General features: G+C 41.7%; 1 protein-coding gene across 1 annotated transcript in view; it reads right to left on the reverse strand.

Annotated features, from left to right (window-relative positions):
- Nucleotides 1-849: 849 nt before the first annotated feature.
- EMP1 (epithelial membrane protein 1) overlaps nucleotides 850-13,770 on the reverse strand; it is a 33,793-nt gene continuing 20,872 nt past the window's right edge. Inside the window, exons 3-5 of the mRNA XM_044455551.1 lie at nucleotides 4,754-4,862; nucleotides 4,476-4,616; nucleotides 850-2,745 (exon numbers count right to left, since the gene is read on the reverse strand). Of these exons, the coding sequence (XP_044311486.1) occupies nucleotides 2,585-2,745; nucleotides 4,476-4,616; nucleotides 4,754-4,862 (411 nt within the window). The 3' untranslated portion in view covers nucleotides 850-2,584. The remainder of the gene's footprint in view (nucleotides 2,746-4,475; nucleotides 4,617-4,753; nucleotides 4,863-13,770) is intronic.

Here is a 13,770-nt window from a genome sequence, read left to right on the forward strand (position 1 = left end):
CTAGCAGTGGTAATCAATGTGCTGGTAATCTCACATTTAGACTACTGTAGTGTGCTCTACCTGGGGCTGCCCTTGAAAATGGTCCAGAAACTTCAGTTGGTACAAAATAGGGCAGTCTATCTTTTGACAGAATGGGCCAACACAAACATATAAGCCCTGTTCTTTACTAATTGCATTGGCTACCAGTTGAAGTCTGGGCCCTCTTTAAGGTGCTTACAATGATGTGCAAAGCCCTAAATGGCTCAGGGTCTGGATATCTAAAGGAATGCCTCCTAACCCAGACCCTAAGATAATCTATGAAGGTCCATCTCTGGGAGCCACCTTTAAATGAAGTAAGGAAGGGCCTTCTAAGCAGTGGCTTCCCGATTATGGATCCAGCCCCCCAGGGAGATATGCTTGGTGCTGACCCTTTGTATATTTTGGTGCCAGGTTAAAACCTTTTTATTTTCCTGTTATTTTAACTGCTGAATAGACATGATTTTATACTAGTCTTTATCCATATGATGTTTAGTTTGCTGTGGATTAGTTGCTATTGGGTTGTGTATGATTATTATTTATATGATTAATTGTTTTAATATAGTTTATTATTATTAATATGTATATGTTTGGATTTTATATTTTAGGCTCTTTAAATGTTTTTAAATCCTTGTACACTGTTCTGAGAGTGTCTGCTAAAGAACAGTTTATAAAAACTTTAAATAAAGATGGAAATACACTAGATTACCCACCCAGAGATTAGTAACATTGCAGAGATTCACCCCACCTTTAAGGTCAAACTTGGCAGGAGGTGTGTGGTGGCAGGAGAGCAATACGATATAAGCTGAAACAAATGAAATTGAAGTAAGTCTCTTTTCTATGATAAAGAGGACTGGATTTACTTTATTTTTTAATATTTCTACTGTTAGGAAAACTTGTATCAAAATATTTACAATGACTGCACATGAAATAAACATTAAGAAATGGCAAGTACAATAGCTGAACATTATCCACCAAATTACAAATGTGTACATGTAAAAAGAATGTAATGAGAAAGAGAGAGAGAGAGAGAGAGAGAGAGGAAGAAAGAACACTGTTTATACTAAACTTGCAGTCCTGAACTGAATTTGTCTCCCTGTTTCCCATGGCTGGGGTAGCATAAAGCAACATCAGCCTCTTGCCATTCATCTTCTCCACTCATTTTAACTGTTCTCAACAGCTGGGTGTATGGACCTAAGATCCTGATGCAAGTTATGACATAATGATTCTTTCCATTTCCATGCAGCCATTTTCTGCTTGACTGTTTGCAAAATGTGGTCTGCTGGGCATCTCCTTGTCCCCTGGCAGTCATGTTATATGAGAGGAAAGTATGGGGGAAAATTAAGAAGGCACATCAGATTGAAGGCCCATGCCCAATGTGATCTCTAGCTAAGCAGAGAACTGACTCAGAAGCCCACTCTAACTCATAGGCAACATTTCTTCTGGTATATTAGGTACACATTAAAAAATTGTAAGGCCTTTTAAAAGGGACATATTATATTGTCAATGCAAGATCTCTTACTGAAAAACAGCTATTTTAAAAAACATCCTCCCAACTCTGTCTTATGCAAGAATGAGAGAAATTTGTCAGATTTGGTGGTGCTAGGTGAGATTCCCATGAGTCAAAGCTGAACGCCTCCACAAGCTGACCAGCAACAGCCTTTTCTGTCCTCCTTGTTGAATATGCACACCACCGAGCTGACAGGTCAGTGGTATCATGGTGACTCCATCAGATCCCATCATGCAGCTGTGTCAGGTAGGTGCATGGTGAGCTCTAATGGAAAGCCACAGGTTTTAATGCCATTACTCTGAGAGTGAAGGACCTCATTCTGCATAATTAAGAATTTTCCCCTTCCCCTCCCTATCCTGCCTTCTGCCCACCTCCCAGCAACCTCTCTTCTCATTCCCTGCTGGCTCACTGTTTTCCCTCTGATCTCTTCAGCAGCAGTAGCACGATTCCTTTTCTTTTTAAGAGAGGGGAGTGAAGATGTTAATGGAAATAGAAACACTCACATTGGTTCTAAAGATGAAAGTTGACCTCACTTCAGTCAGGCTATTCCTGGTGTTCATGTATTTCACTTTTTCGGAAAATCATGCTAGGGAGCTGTACCCTCTTTCAGTTGTGCAGGCCTGGCACTCAGCTCCCTGCCACTTTCACAAGGAGTGGGAATGGGTGGAGGAATGCCTGGGTGACGTATCCTAGTTGCTCATGGTTTAGGGAGGAAAGTGGACGAGCTTCTATCATTTCTAGTTTCTCAGCAGCCAGAGAAGCAGAACATCAAAGTCCTTTATCATAGGATGCACAGATAATTGTGTGAGACAAAGGAAATCGCCTCTGGCTACATTGGAGGTTCTTCAACTGCTGACATGGTCCCACCATCCATAAGAGCAGAAAGTCTGCAGCAGCCGTCTCTCTCTGGTGGATTCATTTCCACAGCTGAGCATGTTAGATGAGTAGGGGTCGGATTAATTACTTTTGGCAAACAGTTCTCATAGCAAAGTGACTTCACATCCCTCCCACAAGCCCCCTAATTTCCAATCCACCCTCCCAATTCCATCTGCATGACTCTCATTTCTTTCTGAGTACAAGATACAGGACCCCAATGATGAAGCTGAAGCAAAAGCAGATCCAAGCAAGTATGAAGGAGTAGCCATGGTGGTCATTCTTGGCTTTGTAGTAATGTGGAAATCGGGCTGTGTAGATAGCAACAGCGATCAAAATGAACAGCCCTGTGAAGGAAAGACAAATTGGAGAGATGCTTTACATCTGTGTCTCATCCAGATGGGCTCTGGAGACACCATGACAGCAGATGAAAATGAGCAGAGAGACCCAGAGACACAGGCTGGCTCTATAATTTGAAGATGAAAACATCCCACAGAGGTTTTTATGTTTTCCACATAGAGTCTGATTGTACAAATTTGTTATTAGAAAACATCCTGCTTTCAGTTACTGGGTAGCTCAACATCACAGAGTAATTCTTGCCTCTTCCACATGGATAAAGTGTACCTGAATACTTTGGAATAAATTTACTTTCACCCTAGGCCACAGCCCACTCCACTGGGACTCCTGGGCTAACACAATGGCTCACACTGAGGTAAGGCACTCGAAGGACTTTCTCTGCCCACATCTGTGCTTGTCTGGAAGTCTTTACTGGGGAGGCATTTCTCCCAGCACCCCTGCCAAATGAGGTATGGTGGATGGCCATGCATGACAGGGCCTTTTTATCAATGGCCCCCTGCTGTAGTATGGTTTCCCCAGAAGGTCTGCCTGGTGCCTACTTTAATGTTTTAAAATCCATGGTGGTTTAGCCCTCTTTTGATTCTAGGGATTTCTGTTCCTCCCCTTTGTATATTAATTTATGCAATGCTGTGAAGCTGTGCTCCCCAGCTGTTTTTAAGTGGACTGTGTTGTGTAAGAAGTTCATCCTTTTGCTTGTCCTGAACCTAAAGGAAAGCAATTTCATTGGATAACCACAAACCGCAGTATTTTGAGTGAGACTACAGTATTCCCCTTCCGTTTACTTATGTACAGTATCCATAAGGTTATAGCTTTCCATTATCATGGTCCCACATAATCATCTTTTCCTCCTAAGGAAAAAAATGTTTCAGGCACATTTTTTTTTTCACTGGGAACCAATCCATCTTCCCCTTCATCTGAGGACTGTTTCACATGTTACTCCTGAGAAGTCTTGTCCTGGATATGATTAATTTCAGGAGGTCCCACTGAACACAATGATGCTAGTTTAAGTTAATGCACATAAAATGCCATCTTAATGATGGGCCACATGCACAGACTGCCTGTGCCTGTAAAGGCTGTAGTTCCAACAGCCACTACAGGTATAAATGAATGAAACGGCTCAGGACTTACAGGCCTTTACAATGAGGGCAGAAGACCTGCCAGCTCAGTGCCAGTGAGTCATCTTATTTCTCTTCCGCCAGCTGGTGCAGTAGGTGGCAGCACTTGCCCAGTAAGTGCTTCTGTTTTTCTTAGGTGGGTTAATGCCCAACCATTTTTGAGGTTGTTGTTGGTCATCTCTGCCCTTCTAATGGCTGCACAGAGCCTTTTGACTCCAGTTAGACTTCTCCTAGCTTGACTTCAAGAAGAAGAAGAAAACTTCAGCCCATATTTCCTCTCCCACTTCTAGGACAACCAGAGCTTTCACCCTTACTCAGCTATAAGTATGTTCATGGAGGCACGAAGATCCAAGGGTGGAGTAAAGACATAACTCTTGCGCTATCTGTCCTACACTGGCCTGCAATCATGATCCCTACTGCAACCATACTCCAGATTTCTCCAAGTTGGCATCCTTTAGATATGTTGGACTACATTTCCCACCATCCATACCCAGCAGGGTCATTGTATTATGGGACAATCAAATTCATAGGCCAACCCATTTGGGAGGCACCAGGTTCAGAGGGTTGCCCTAACCATCGGGTGTGTATATGTGTCTCTTACTTACAGCAGACCAGCATAATGGCTCCCGTGATGTAAAAGCGTTTTCCTTTCTCCATAGTGAAGAGCTGCACCACAAACATAACCAGAGAGACAAAGGAAAAGATGATGGCCAGGATCATGAAGGCCTGCACTGCCTTGAGGGAATCTGGAGACACATGGGAGAGAGAGAGAGAGAGAGAGAGAGTGGCAGGGGTTGACTTTGAAGGAAGACACTGTCGATTTCAAAATGCACCAGTGTTTCAGGTAGTGAAAATTATTAAGATAGAGAAAAAGGTTTCTTACCAAGATCATCACTCACAAAAGGAAGATCCGTGCATTTGCCATCAGCACATTGCTCCCAAAGCCCTGAGGAGTTTGTGCTACCTCCGGAAGTCATGCCTGCCATCCAGACCTAAATCAAAACAGAAGAGTCATGATTTTTTAAATTGCCCTTCCATCAGGGAACCATCTTATAGTTGCAATCCTACACATGACAATTCAGAACTCCCATGGACATCTGTAGGATTTATCCCCAGTCAAGCATATTTCATTTGCAACCTTACCAAATCAAAACTAAGGAAGCAAAACCAGGCCAGATTAGCAATGTGCTTTTAGAAGTCCTGTCACCCCTTACTGTGCTTTACATTATTAGAAACAGAAAAGATTGGCTTTTTTGCACCAATAGCCTTAAAAAAACTATACTACTAGAGATCTGACATCAGTGGGGAATTTGGGAAATATGCACACATGTTTTTACTTTGGTTCAGTCTAATTGTAAATGTGGATGTGTTTATGGATAATCTCAGCTGAAACAATAGTTTGTTCAAATATGAAGGCAATCACTGGTCATGTTTAACACTAAAGGCAGTATCTCTAGACACTTAACATTTACTGTGCACTTCTGATTCTTCCCTCACAGTAGCATGAGAGTATTAAGTTTCACTTGCAAAGCAAATCTCATGTTACAATTGTAATGTACCACAGCTCTACCACAGCGCCACCCTGTGGTTGTAGAAGCATGGAAACATAGCAAGTCAGAAGGGGCCTCCTGGGCCATTTAATCTGACCCCCGGCTCCAGTTGACTCCACTCATGTAATCCCCAACATACAGTTGTCCAATCTTTCCTTGAACACCCTCACTGTTGGGCCCTCCACCACCTCCCATGGAAGCCCATTCCATATCCCAGGGGTCCTAACCATCAGGAAGTAATTTCTGACTTCCAACCTGAAACCCAGTTCCTTGGGGTTTGCCCCATTGGGCCGGGTTATTTCCTCCACTGCAGGGGAGAAGAGGTTACAACCCTCTGCTGTGTGACACTTCCTCACACACCTATATGGTTGTGTAATGGAATACAGAGAAAGACAGAAAAAGAAAAAGAAACACTTTGGCAAAGAACACACGTAAAGAAGCAGATATTAATCCCCCGTGAAGAATCTGGAAAAAGAAGTTGGTGAAATGGTGGGATAAAAGCCTTGTGTAGAAGAAGCTCTGAGGGTGAAATGTAATTAAGTTTTCTACAGATGAAACGGCTTCCATCAGCAGCACAGAGAGGTGGGGATTCCAGCCCCCCACTCCAGAGGGCCCTGTGCACCCCCTCAGCGCTGCCCTGGATTTCTGTGGGGTCTTCTGGAGCGGTGTGTGCAGTTGCAGGGGAAGGGAAGTGAGAATAAATCCCCTCCCAACACACATGAACAGAACTAAAATATCTTACATATTTATGAAGTAGCAAAGAAAAAAATGTATGTTATGAATAAAAATAACTACTATTATACATATTACTAATGATAAAAACAGTGCTTTACAGATCCAGAGCTATGGAGATGAAGATTCAGGCAGCAGGAAAAGATAGCTGTCACTTTGACTGGTACTGTAATTAAAAAGACCAACCAACTGCATGACAGGTCAGATCCCAATTGTGTGGGTCCTTTATCTATGGGGCACAGAACTTTCATCTGTAGTTAGCAGTTTGAAATATGCACAGAGATTTATCATCCATATTTCTGCTGTGTCTCTTGGAGCCTTGTCAACGCCGTGCTTTTTGTATAGAGCCAATTATTAGTGTTGCTATCACAGATATGGGGAAGTTTGGGACAGGGATGAGGATGATGGCAGTTGAGGCATGGAAGGAATACTGTGGGTGAGATGTGGTAAGATAAGAAGGACAAAGCACTATGGACTCTGGGCAATGCGACAGCTCTCTTGCATACAGTGGCCTTCAAGATCTTTCGGACTACCATTCCCTTCAGCCTCATCCATCATGGACAGAGTAAACATTTTGGGGGATGTAGTCCACAACATCTGAAGAGTACCAGGTTGAGGAAGGCTGGGATTTAGGAAGCTGCTTCCTTGTCCATTGAGTTCCATGTTGTTTATTCTGATGGGCGATGGCTCCAAGGTCTCGGGCCAGATCTTTCCATCATCTGCATCCTGGCGCTTCCAACTGGAAATGACTAGGATTTAAATCAGGACTCTCTGCATACAAAGAAGGTGCTCTAGCACTGAGTTGCAGCTCTCCCTCTGCACAGCCAGACTGTGATTTCCCTGGGGTTAGTGCATGTGTTCCTGACTGTTTGTGCATTCTGTGCACGGATTTTCAATCTTTTCTCTCCCACATTGAACGTTAGAACTGTTTAAAGGGAAAAAAGGAAAGAAAGAGAACAGAAGGCCAGATTCTCAAGTGCATACATATTTCATTGGATGATATGCTTAAACAGAGCACATCTGATAGCCCCTGCACTTTCTCCGAAGGTTCAGGATCTACTAAGCAAGGTGTTCATTGAGGTTTAGAGCAGTAAATCCAATAAGTGAATAAGTGAATAATGTAAACGATGGTCCATCCATGAAAATCACTACTTGACTTACTGCTGCTGTGTTAAACACTGGATAGATCTCCTTCAAAGCCTTTGGTAAAAATACACCTTGGTGCTTTCTGCCCTCTGAATATTGCACAGTATAATTTAGCCTGATCATCAGTAATAATAAAGAAGGGTTTGTTTGACACTCTTATTCAAGTTGCCTTAGTTCCCGAGGGCAGACTGTGATCTGCAATGGTCTCATACCTATTTTCTCAGTTATCTTAGTCATTCTGCACACTGCCCACCCTATAAATAATAAATTTCTAAGAGCAGACAAGTAATCTTTAGAAACTAATAAATTTCTAAATTTATTAGTTTCTTACCTGCTCTGAAAGAAAGGATCACAAATAGACCTCTGGATAGATCTTCTGTGATGCAGGTTTGGACAGATTTTTTTTTCTTTATGATTGATTTGTATTGAGTGAAGAAGTAAAATAAATTTTAGATTGTAAACTGTTGCATTATTTCTCCATTCTTTCATTGGATAGTAAATGTCTCTTTTTGCCATTTTACCTTGGTTGTCCCACAGGAATACCCATGATAGACCAAGGTTTATATGCAGTGGCTGCCATGGAAATCACTGAGTCTTATATTAGTTGTGACAAACTAACTCTTTTATTTCAATGAGTCTACTCTAGTTGTGACCAAATCTGGATCTAACCTTTACTTCTTTAAGTTGTAACCACATACACATTTATATGGGAGTTAGCCTTACCAAATTCAGTGGGATGTCCTTCTGAGTAGACATGCAAATAGCCACTCAGTTACCAAGATTAATTGCCTATGTTTTACCTTTGTTTCAGAATAACATAAAATAAAATTCCATGGGGCAAGCACCCCTTTGATATTTTAGAAAAAATAAAGCAGTGTATAAATATTTTAGATGACTGTAACCATAACAGGAAGGTTCATGGAAATTTGGGTACAGCAAGGAAGGTATGACCGTGAAATATGCTCTTCTGTCATCTCTTGTCACATGTCTGTGATTCTGAAAATGGGATGGAAATGGTTTCCTCAGGATTTATTATTTTATTTATTTATTTATTTATTTATTAAAACATTTTTTATGCCGCCCCATTCGCCGAAGCCTCGGGGCGGCTTACAACAATAAATTAAAATAACATTTTAAAATATATACATTAAAATACAAATATATAATATAAAACATACAATTTATCCCTTGAGATAGACTTCACCAATCCAACACCCACCAGATGTGTCAGACTACAATTCCCATTGTCCCTAGCCCAACTCAAACACAGGTCCTTATGTTCCATTTTCCTTAGAGCTTGCCTGTATGACTTTATTTCTGGGAGTTATATTCTAAATGGGGACATTACCCTAAAAGATAAGTTATACAGTGTTTTTAAATGTGCTAAGTGTGGTGCTTCAGTTAAAGGGGATTCCCACAGGTCCATACCAATGTCACACTAGCCTATATCAGTGATGTAACAGACAGGGGGTGGGGGGGCATGTAGGTATGTCTGGGAGGGATACAGCTCTGGGACTTTTTTTTTGGAGCAGAAGCAGTTCTGTCACCTGCCTTTCTTACTGTGACAAGTAAATGAGGTGATAATGAGGCTTTCAAGTTTTACTTGTGACATGTTTGCAAAAAAGAGGTCTGAGAATAAGCAAAGGTAGAGGTTAAATATATTCTCTTCTTTGATGGTGTTCCAATGTCACTCTAGCAATTTAAACAGTAACCCTCCTTTGCAAAATTGCTTGCATTTCTAATTAAAAGTCAATAGTTCCAGTTCAGCTAGCTGAAAAAGAACCTTTGTTACAGTTCTATGTGTTTTCCTAAATGAACCAGGGCAGTCAGAAGTTAGAACAGCAGTGTTCGGTGCAACTTACTATCAGGTAACTTGCATAGGATTTGAGTCATGCTATTTCTCTTACTGGAGCTCTTTGGTGCATGTCTGTGTGCATGTACACAGGCATGCATGCACGCCCCCCCCCCCCACACACACACACTTGTGACAAGTTTCCTTACTTCCAAAGTTATTATGACATCACTGGTCTGCATGGTCAATGCATCATGGGCAATTCCGCAGGGAAAATGGGAGCCGCCTTGTCCCAGCATGCTCCCTGCCTTCCATACCCAGCAAAGAGCATGGGAAGCTGCTTCTGGACTGGGTGTGACAGCGATCTTTCCAAGCCTCTATCTGGGTAGTAGGAAGACTGCAGAAGTCTGTTCCCTTGGCTCTCTGCCTGGGCAGGACCTGTGCCAAACCCTGGAACAACAGAATGCTGAGAAAGAACTCGCTGTGGTTTCCTGAGCGTTTTGGCTTCAAAATGTCCTTCCTGTTGTTGTTCAATGTTATGCTGCCTGGATCTCCTTTTTTTAAAGATAAGAATAAATGATAGGCTGTTTTCAGATAGGAGCATCCAGCAGGGGTCATCATAAACTAAAGCAAAGGAGCAGTTCTTGGGTTACATAAATACACACATTGTTTGAGTATTCATGAATAAAATCTTCCCATGCCTTCCTGCATTTAAAGTTCTGTTACTAGTTGGTGGCCCCCAGGAGTCCAAATTGAACCAAGATTATTCTGAAATAAATTCCAGGCAATACAACATAATTTGTTTCCTAACAAGCATACTTATTAAAGCGGGATTAGGTGTACATTATTTCAACTCCATTTTCTTTAGCGTAATCCTGGAGACACGTAAGCTTCTATTTGTGTCTTTGTTTCCTATTCCAAAGAAAGTGGTTTGGAAAGCACTTTGGATTCTTGCACCAGACATTTCTAAAAAGCCACAAGTATTCCTCACTGCCCGTACCCACCAGAACTGTTTAGCCTTGCAGTGGAACCATCACAAAGGAACTTGAAGAGCAGCACTTATACCCCTGGTGTGTGTATCTCGTGAAGATCGCACTCATCTGTGTGCACTGACATTTGCCCAGTTAAGATTATGAGCTGCTCTTAGCTCACAAGTTGCTTTGAATCATTTCAAGCAGGCATGTATGGTGTGGCATAGCAGGAAAACGACGTCAGCTGAGAGGACTGTACTTTGGAGCTAATTTTACAGCAGTACAGAAAGAACACTACAATGACTTCATTAAATGATAAAGAGTCTTGCAGTGGCAGTACGAATGACACTGAGCTTTCAGAGAGAGAAAAACTCATTCAATGAAATGTATCTGATATTTATGAATGACAGCATAGGGCTAAAATCACCCTACCTATAGGATTTAGTGGGTCAGTTGACTTGATTGTCTCATAACACTGGAAGCATCAAACAAGTTATCAGGCCAGATGAAGGAGCTTTATGCTGAAATGAGCCCTCCAAAGGCAGCATCTCATCTTGTAAATGAAATGTTGGGCTCTTGGGACCTACCTGCACGCCCATCAGCGGAGGTGATAGATGCTAGAAAAGCCAGCACTAGGGATCAGTCTATCTGTCAAGTTCAATTCGGCTCAGTTTTCCATTTTTCCAGCATTATGTTTCTGCCGTCCTGTTTTCACTTCACTTTCTGGCATTTCCCCAAAAAAGCTCACACAAAAATGTGTACATGCTTTTGTGCACATTACTCAAATTGTATATGTTTTTGGCATGCACCTCTACAAATATATGTATCTACCACAAGGGATTACCCAATATAAAGTGTTTTTGTATATTCTTTCATTTGTGCATTTTTGTGTGCCTCTTCCCCCAATAAGGTTATTTTAGTATATACCTTCTCTATTCTATACTTTTTTGTGAGTGTTTTACCATTTGCACTCCATCGCTAATTTCAGAATTTTTTGCCATAGATGTGCACTCTGGTTCATCCGCAGGTTGAGGAAGTGTGCATTTGGTAAGTTTGCAATACAAACCGAATCAATTTCTTTCCCACCTTTAGCCAAAGGTGAGCTGCTCCTACTTGTATACATCAGCTATTGCAGGCACAATGCAGATGTTGACACTCAGCTACTGATGGGAGACTCAGTTTACTACTGGCCTGTGTTCCTTTCATGTGTATTCATTACATTCTGTTTCTGCATTAGATTATATTAGAAAAAATGCTCAAAAATGATATTCCAGTCCAGTGTAAAAATATTTTTCTCTAACTGCACATGTTAAAATCTGCTATGATCATCTGGAGCATTGGGAAAGTACAAAAACCTGTAGATAATGTGTATCAGGGGGAGATCCCATGCATGTTTAGACAGAAAAAGTCCTCCTAGCAGAAAAAGTCGTGCTGGGAGTTATAGGGCTTTTTTTTCTGTCTAAATAGGCAGAGGGTTCTGCCCTTGTTCTCATCTGCACATTGGTCTGGGAGGTGTGGATCAGGGTAGTTTATACTGAAATTCACAAAGAACACATTCTTCAAGTAGCCCTACAGCTGACCATTAAAATCCAAATTCTACATATGGCAGTGAGAAAAGGAAAACAGAGCAAGAGGGTGTCAAACAGGAAATGAAGGGAAGAGAACACATCAAAGGCATGGAAGAATTGCTTGACTACCTTAAGACCCAACTTTCTTGGTTCAGAGGGATGATTAAACTGTGTTTTGTTTTTGTTTTTGTTTCTGTTTTGTTTTGTGTGGCGGGGGAGCGGGGACAATTATTCAGAGTAAGGTTTAAACACCCGCTAGCATTATTTTACCAATCACCGTGTCAGGCTACTTAAGTGCTTACTTGTACATTGTATTTTTTATTATTGGATAGTTTAAAGGTCTACTAAAGCAGTTCACACCTAAGTGACTGCTGAGAACTTGAAACCCATTGGACTTTGGTAAATCCACCTGTTCTTGGGGCACCTTTGAGTAAACGCTTCACTGGGTTACTACAGCGAGAAGTCAAAGGGGCTCAGACTTTGTTGCCACCCCATTCCTTGCCCACTGGACAATAAAAGGCTATCTGGCCATCACTGGAAACAGAATTCTTCTCCCTTCTTTCCTTCCTTCTTTCTCTATGGTTTCCCAGCCATTTTTATGGCTTTTTCTTTTTCAGGAAGGAAAATATAGCACCATTATTCATTACGGAAGCCTCATATATTTTTGCAAGTCTTCTCATCCAAAAAAACAAAACAAAACAAAACAAACAAACAGAAACAGAATAAACAGCCTCGGTAAAACACCAGGTTTTATGATTCCTTTAGAGAAGACTTCAGATGCCTGTCTGCAAGCAGCAGGTGACTGACTTTGTGCTGCCCTATTTACAATCTATTATCCTTCATTTTCAGGAAAACCCCAGTTGTGGCACAATGAGGCATTAATTGTAAAACACCAGTGGCCAGATCAGTTAGCAAGTACACAGAGGCACAAACCATTTTCTTCCCATCATTGCTTTAATCATCACACAGACCACCAAAACCTGGTGCATACCTGAAACAAGTATATATAATCCTATATTACTATATGCCTGTGTTTTGGGAATGGAGCAGGTCCAACCAATCATTAATGGAAGTGTCTAAAAGTGTCTAACTGTTGAGTTAATCAGTCTGTCCCATTAACTGGCTGATTCTTTGGGTTGCTTGGTTGGTTTAAATGCGCTGTCATGTTGTGGAATAACAATTGGAATGATCTCAGTTGCTCCATTTTCTTAGAGATTGGTGGAGAACGGGTGGAGCAGTTTGTCCCTTCCTCTCAAGGAGTCTTTCCAGCAAAGGCTCAATGGTCTGCGTGGGTCTGTATGTGAATATCCACTAGGGGGCAGGGATAATCATGGGAGGTTGAGAGGGGGAAGATGGAAGCTGTCTGAGCAGAGGGAGGGTGTCTCTTGTGTCTTTCATTCCTTAGACATCTGATGAGGAGAGGAAGTGATTGGCGGCAATTAAAGACTAAGGTACTCCATAGACTGATCTGGAGAGCTAGCATAGGCTTCTTGGTGCTACAGAACTCTTTCTGAATGCATTGAATGCACATTAGTGGCAATGTGTAAGATCTGATGAATATTAACCAAATTGTCATGTATCATTATTTGGTCTGAGAAACAAGGAAGCACGAACATCTGCCTGTCGTGCTGTCATGAGCTGTACACGGGCCTGCCTTGCACAACAGCTCAGAAACCTCAGCTGGGCCAGAATGCTGCAGCCAGGGAGAGTTACAGGAGCTTGTTATAACAGCTTCACTGATTACCAGCCTGTTTCGAGGCAGAATTCAAAGCATGGGTTATTACCTGTAAATTCCTGTACAGCTTGGCACCAGACTACCTGAAAGAGCACATTTCTTTACATGAGCCTGCTCAGATCTTAAGCTCTTCTGCAGAGGCCCTTCCACTAAGACCTGGGCCCTGCTGTTCTCCTATCCCTGCTGAGATGTGATAGTAAAATCAGTATTTGGCTTTGGGCAGGGAAGATAAGTCTAGGTTTAACGTGTAAATCAAGAACTGTGTTAGGTAATTCCTCCAACTTCCCATTATACTTGTCTTTGCTCAACTAGCTTGCAAGAATATTTTATGATTCCAGAAACAGATGAGTCGGAAAAGACATTATAATTATGTAGCAGACTGTCTGGCAGGTGATGGTAAAGCGAC

Source organism: Varanus komodoensis, unplaced genomic scaffold, assembly GCF_004798865.1.
Source record: "Varanus komodoensis strain SLA01 unplaced genomic scaffold, ASM479886v1 scaffold8, whole genome shotgun sequence".
Lineage (NCBI taxonomy): Eukaryota > Metazoa > Chordata > Lepidosauria > Squamata > Varanidae > Varanus > Varanus komodoensis.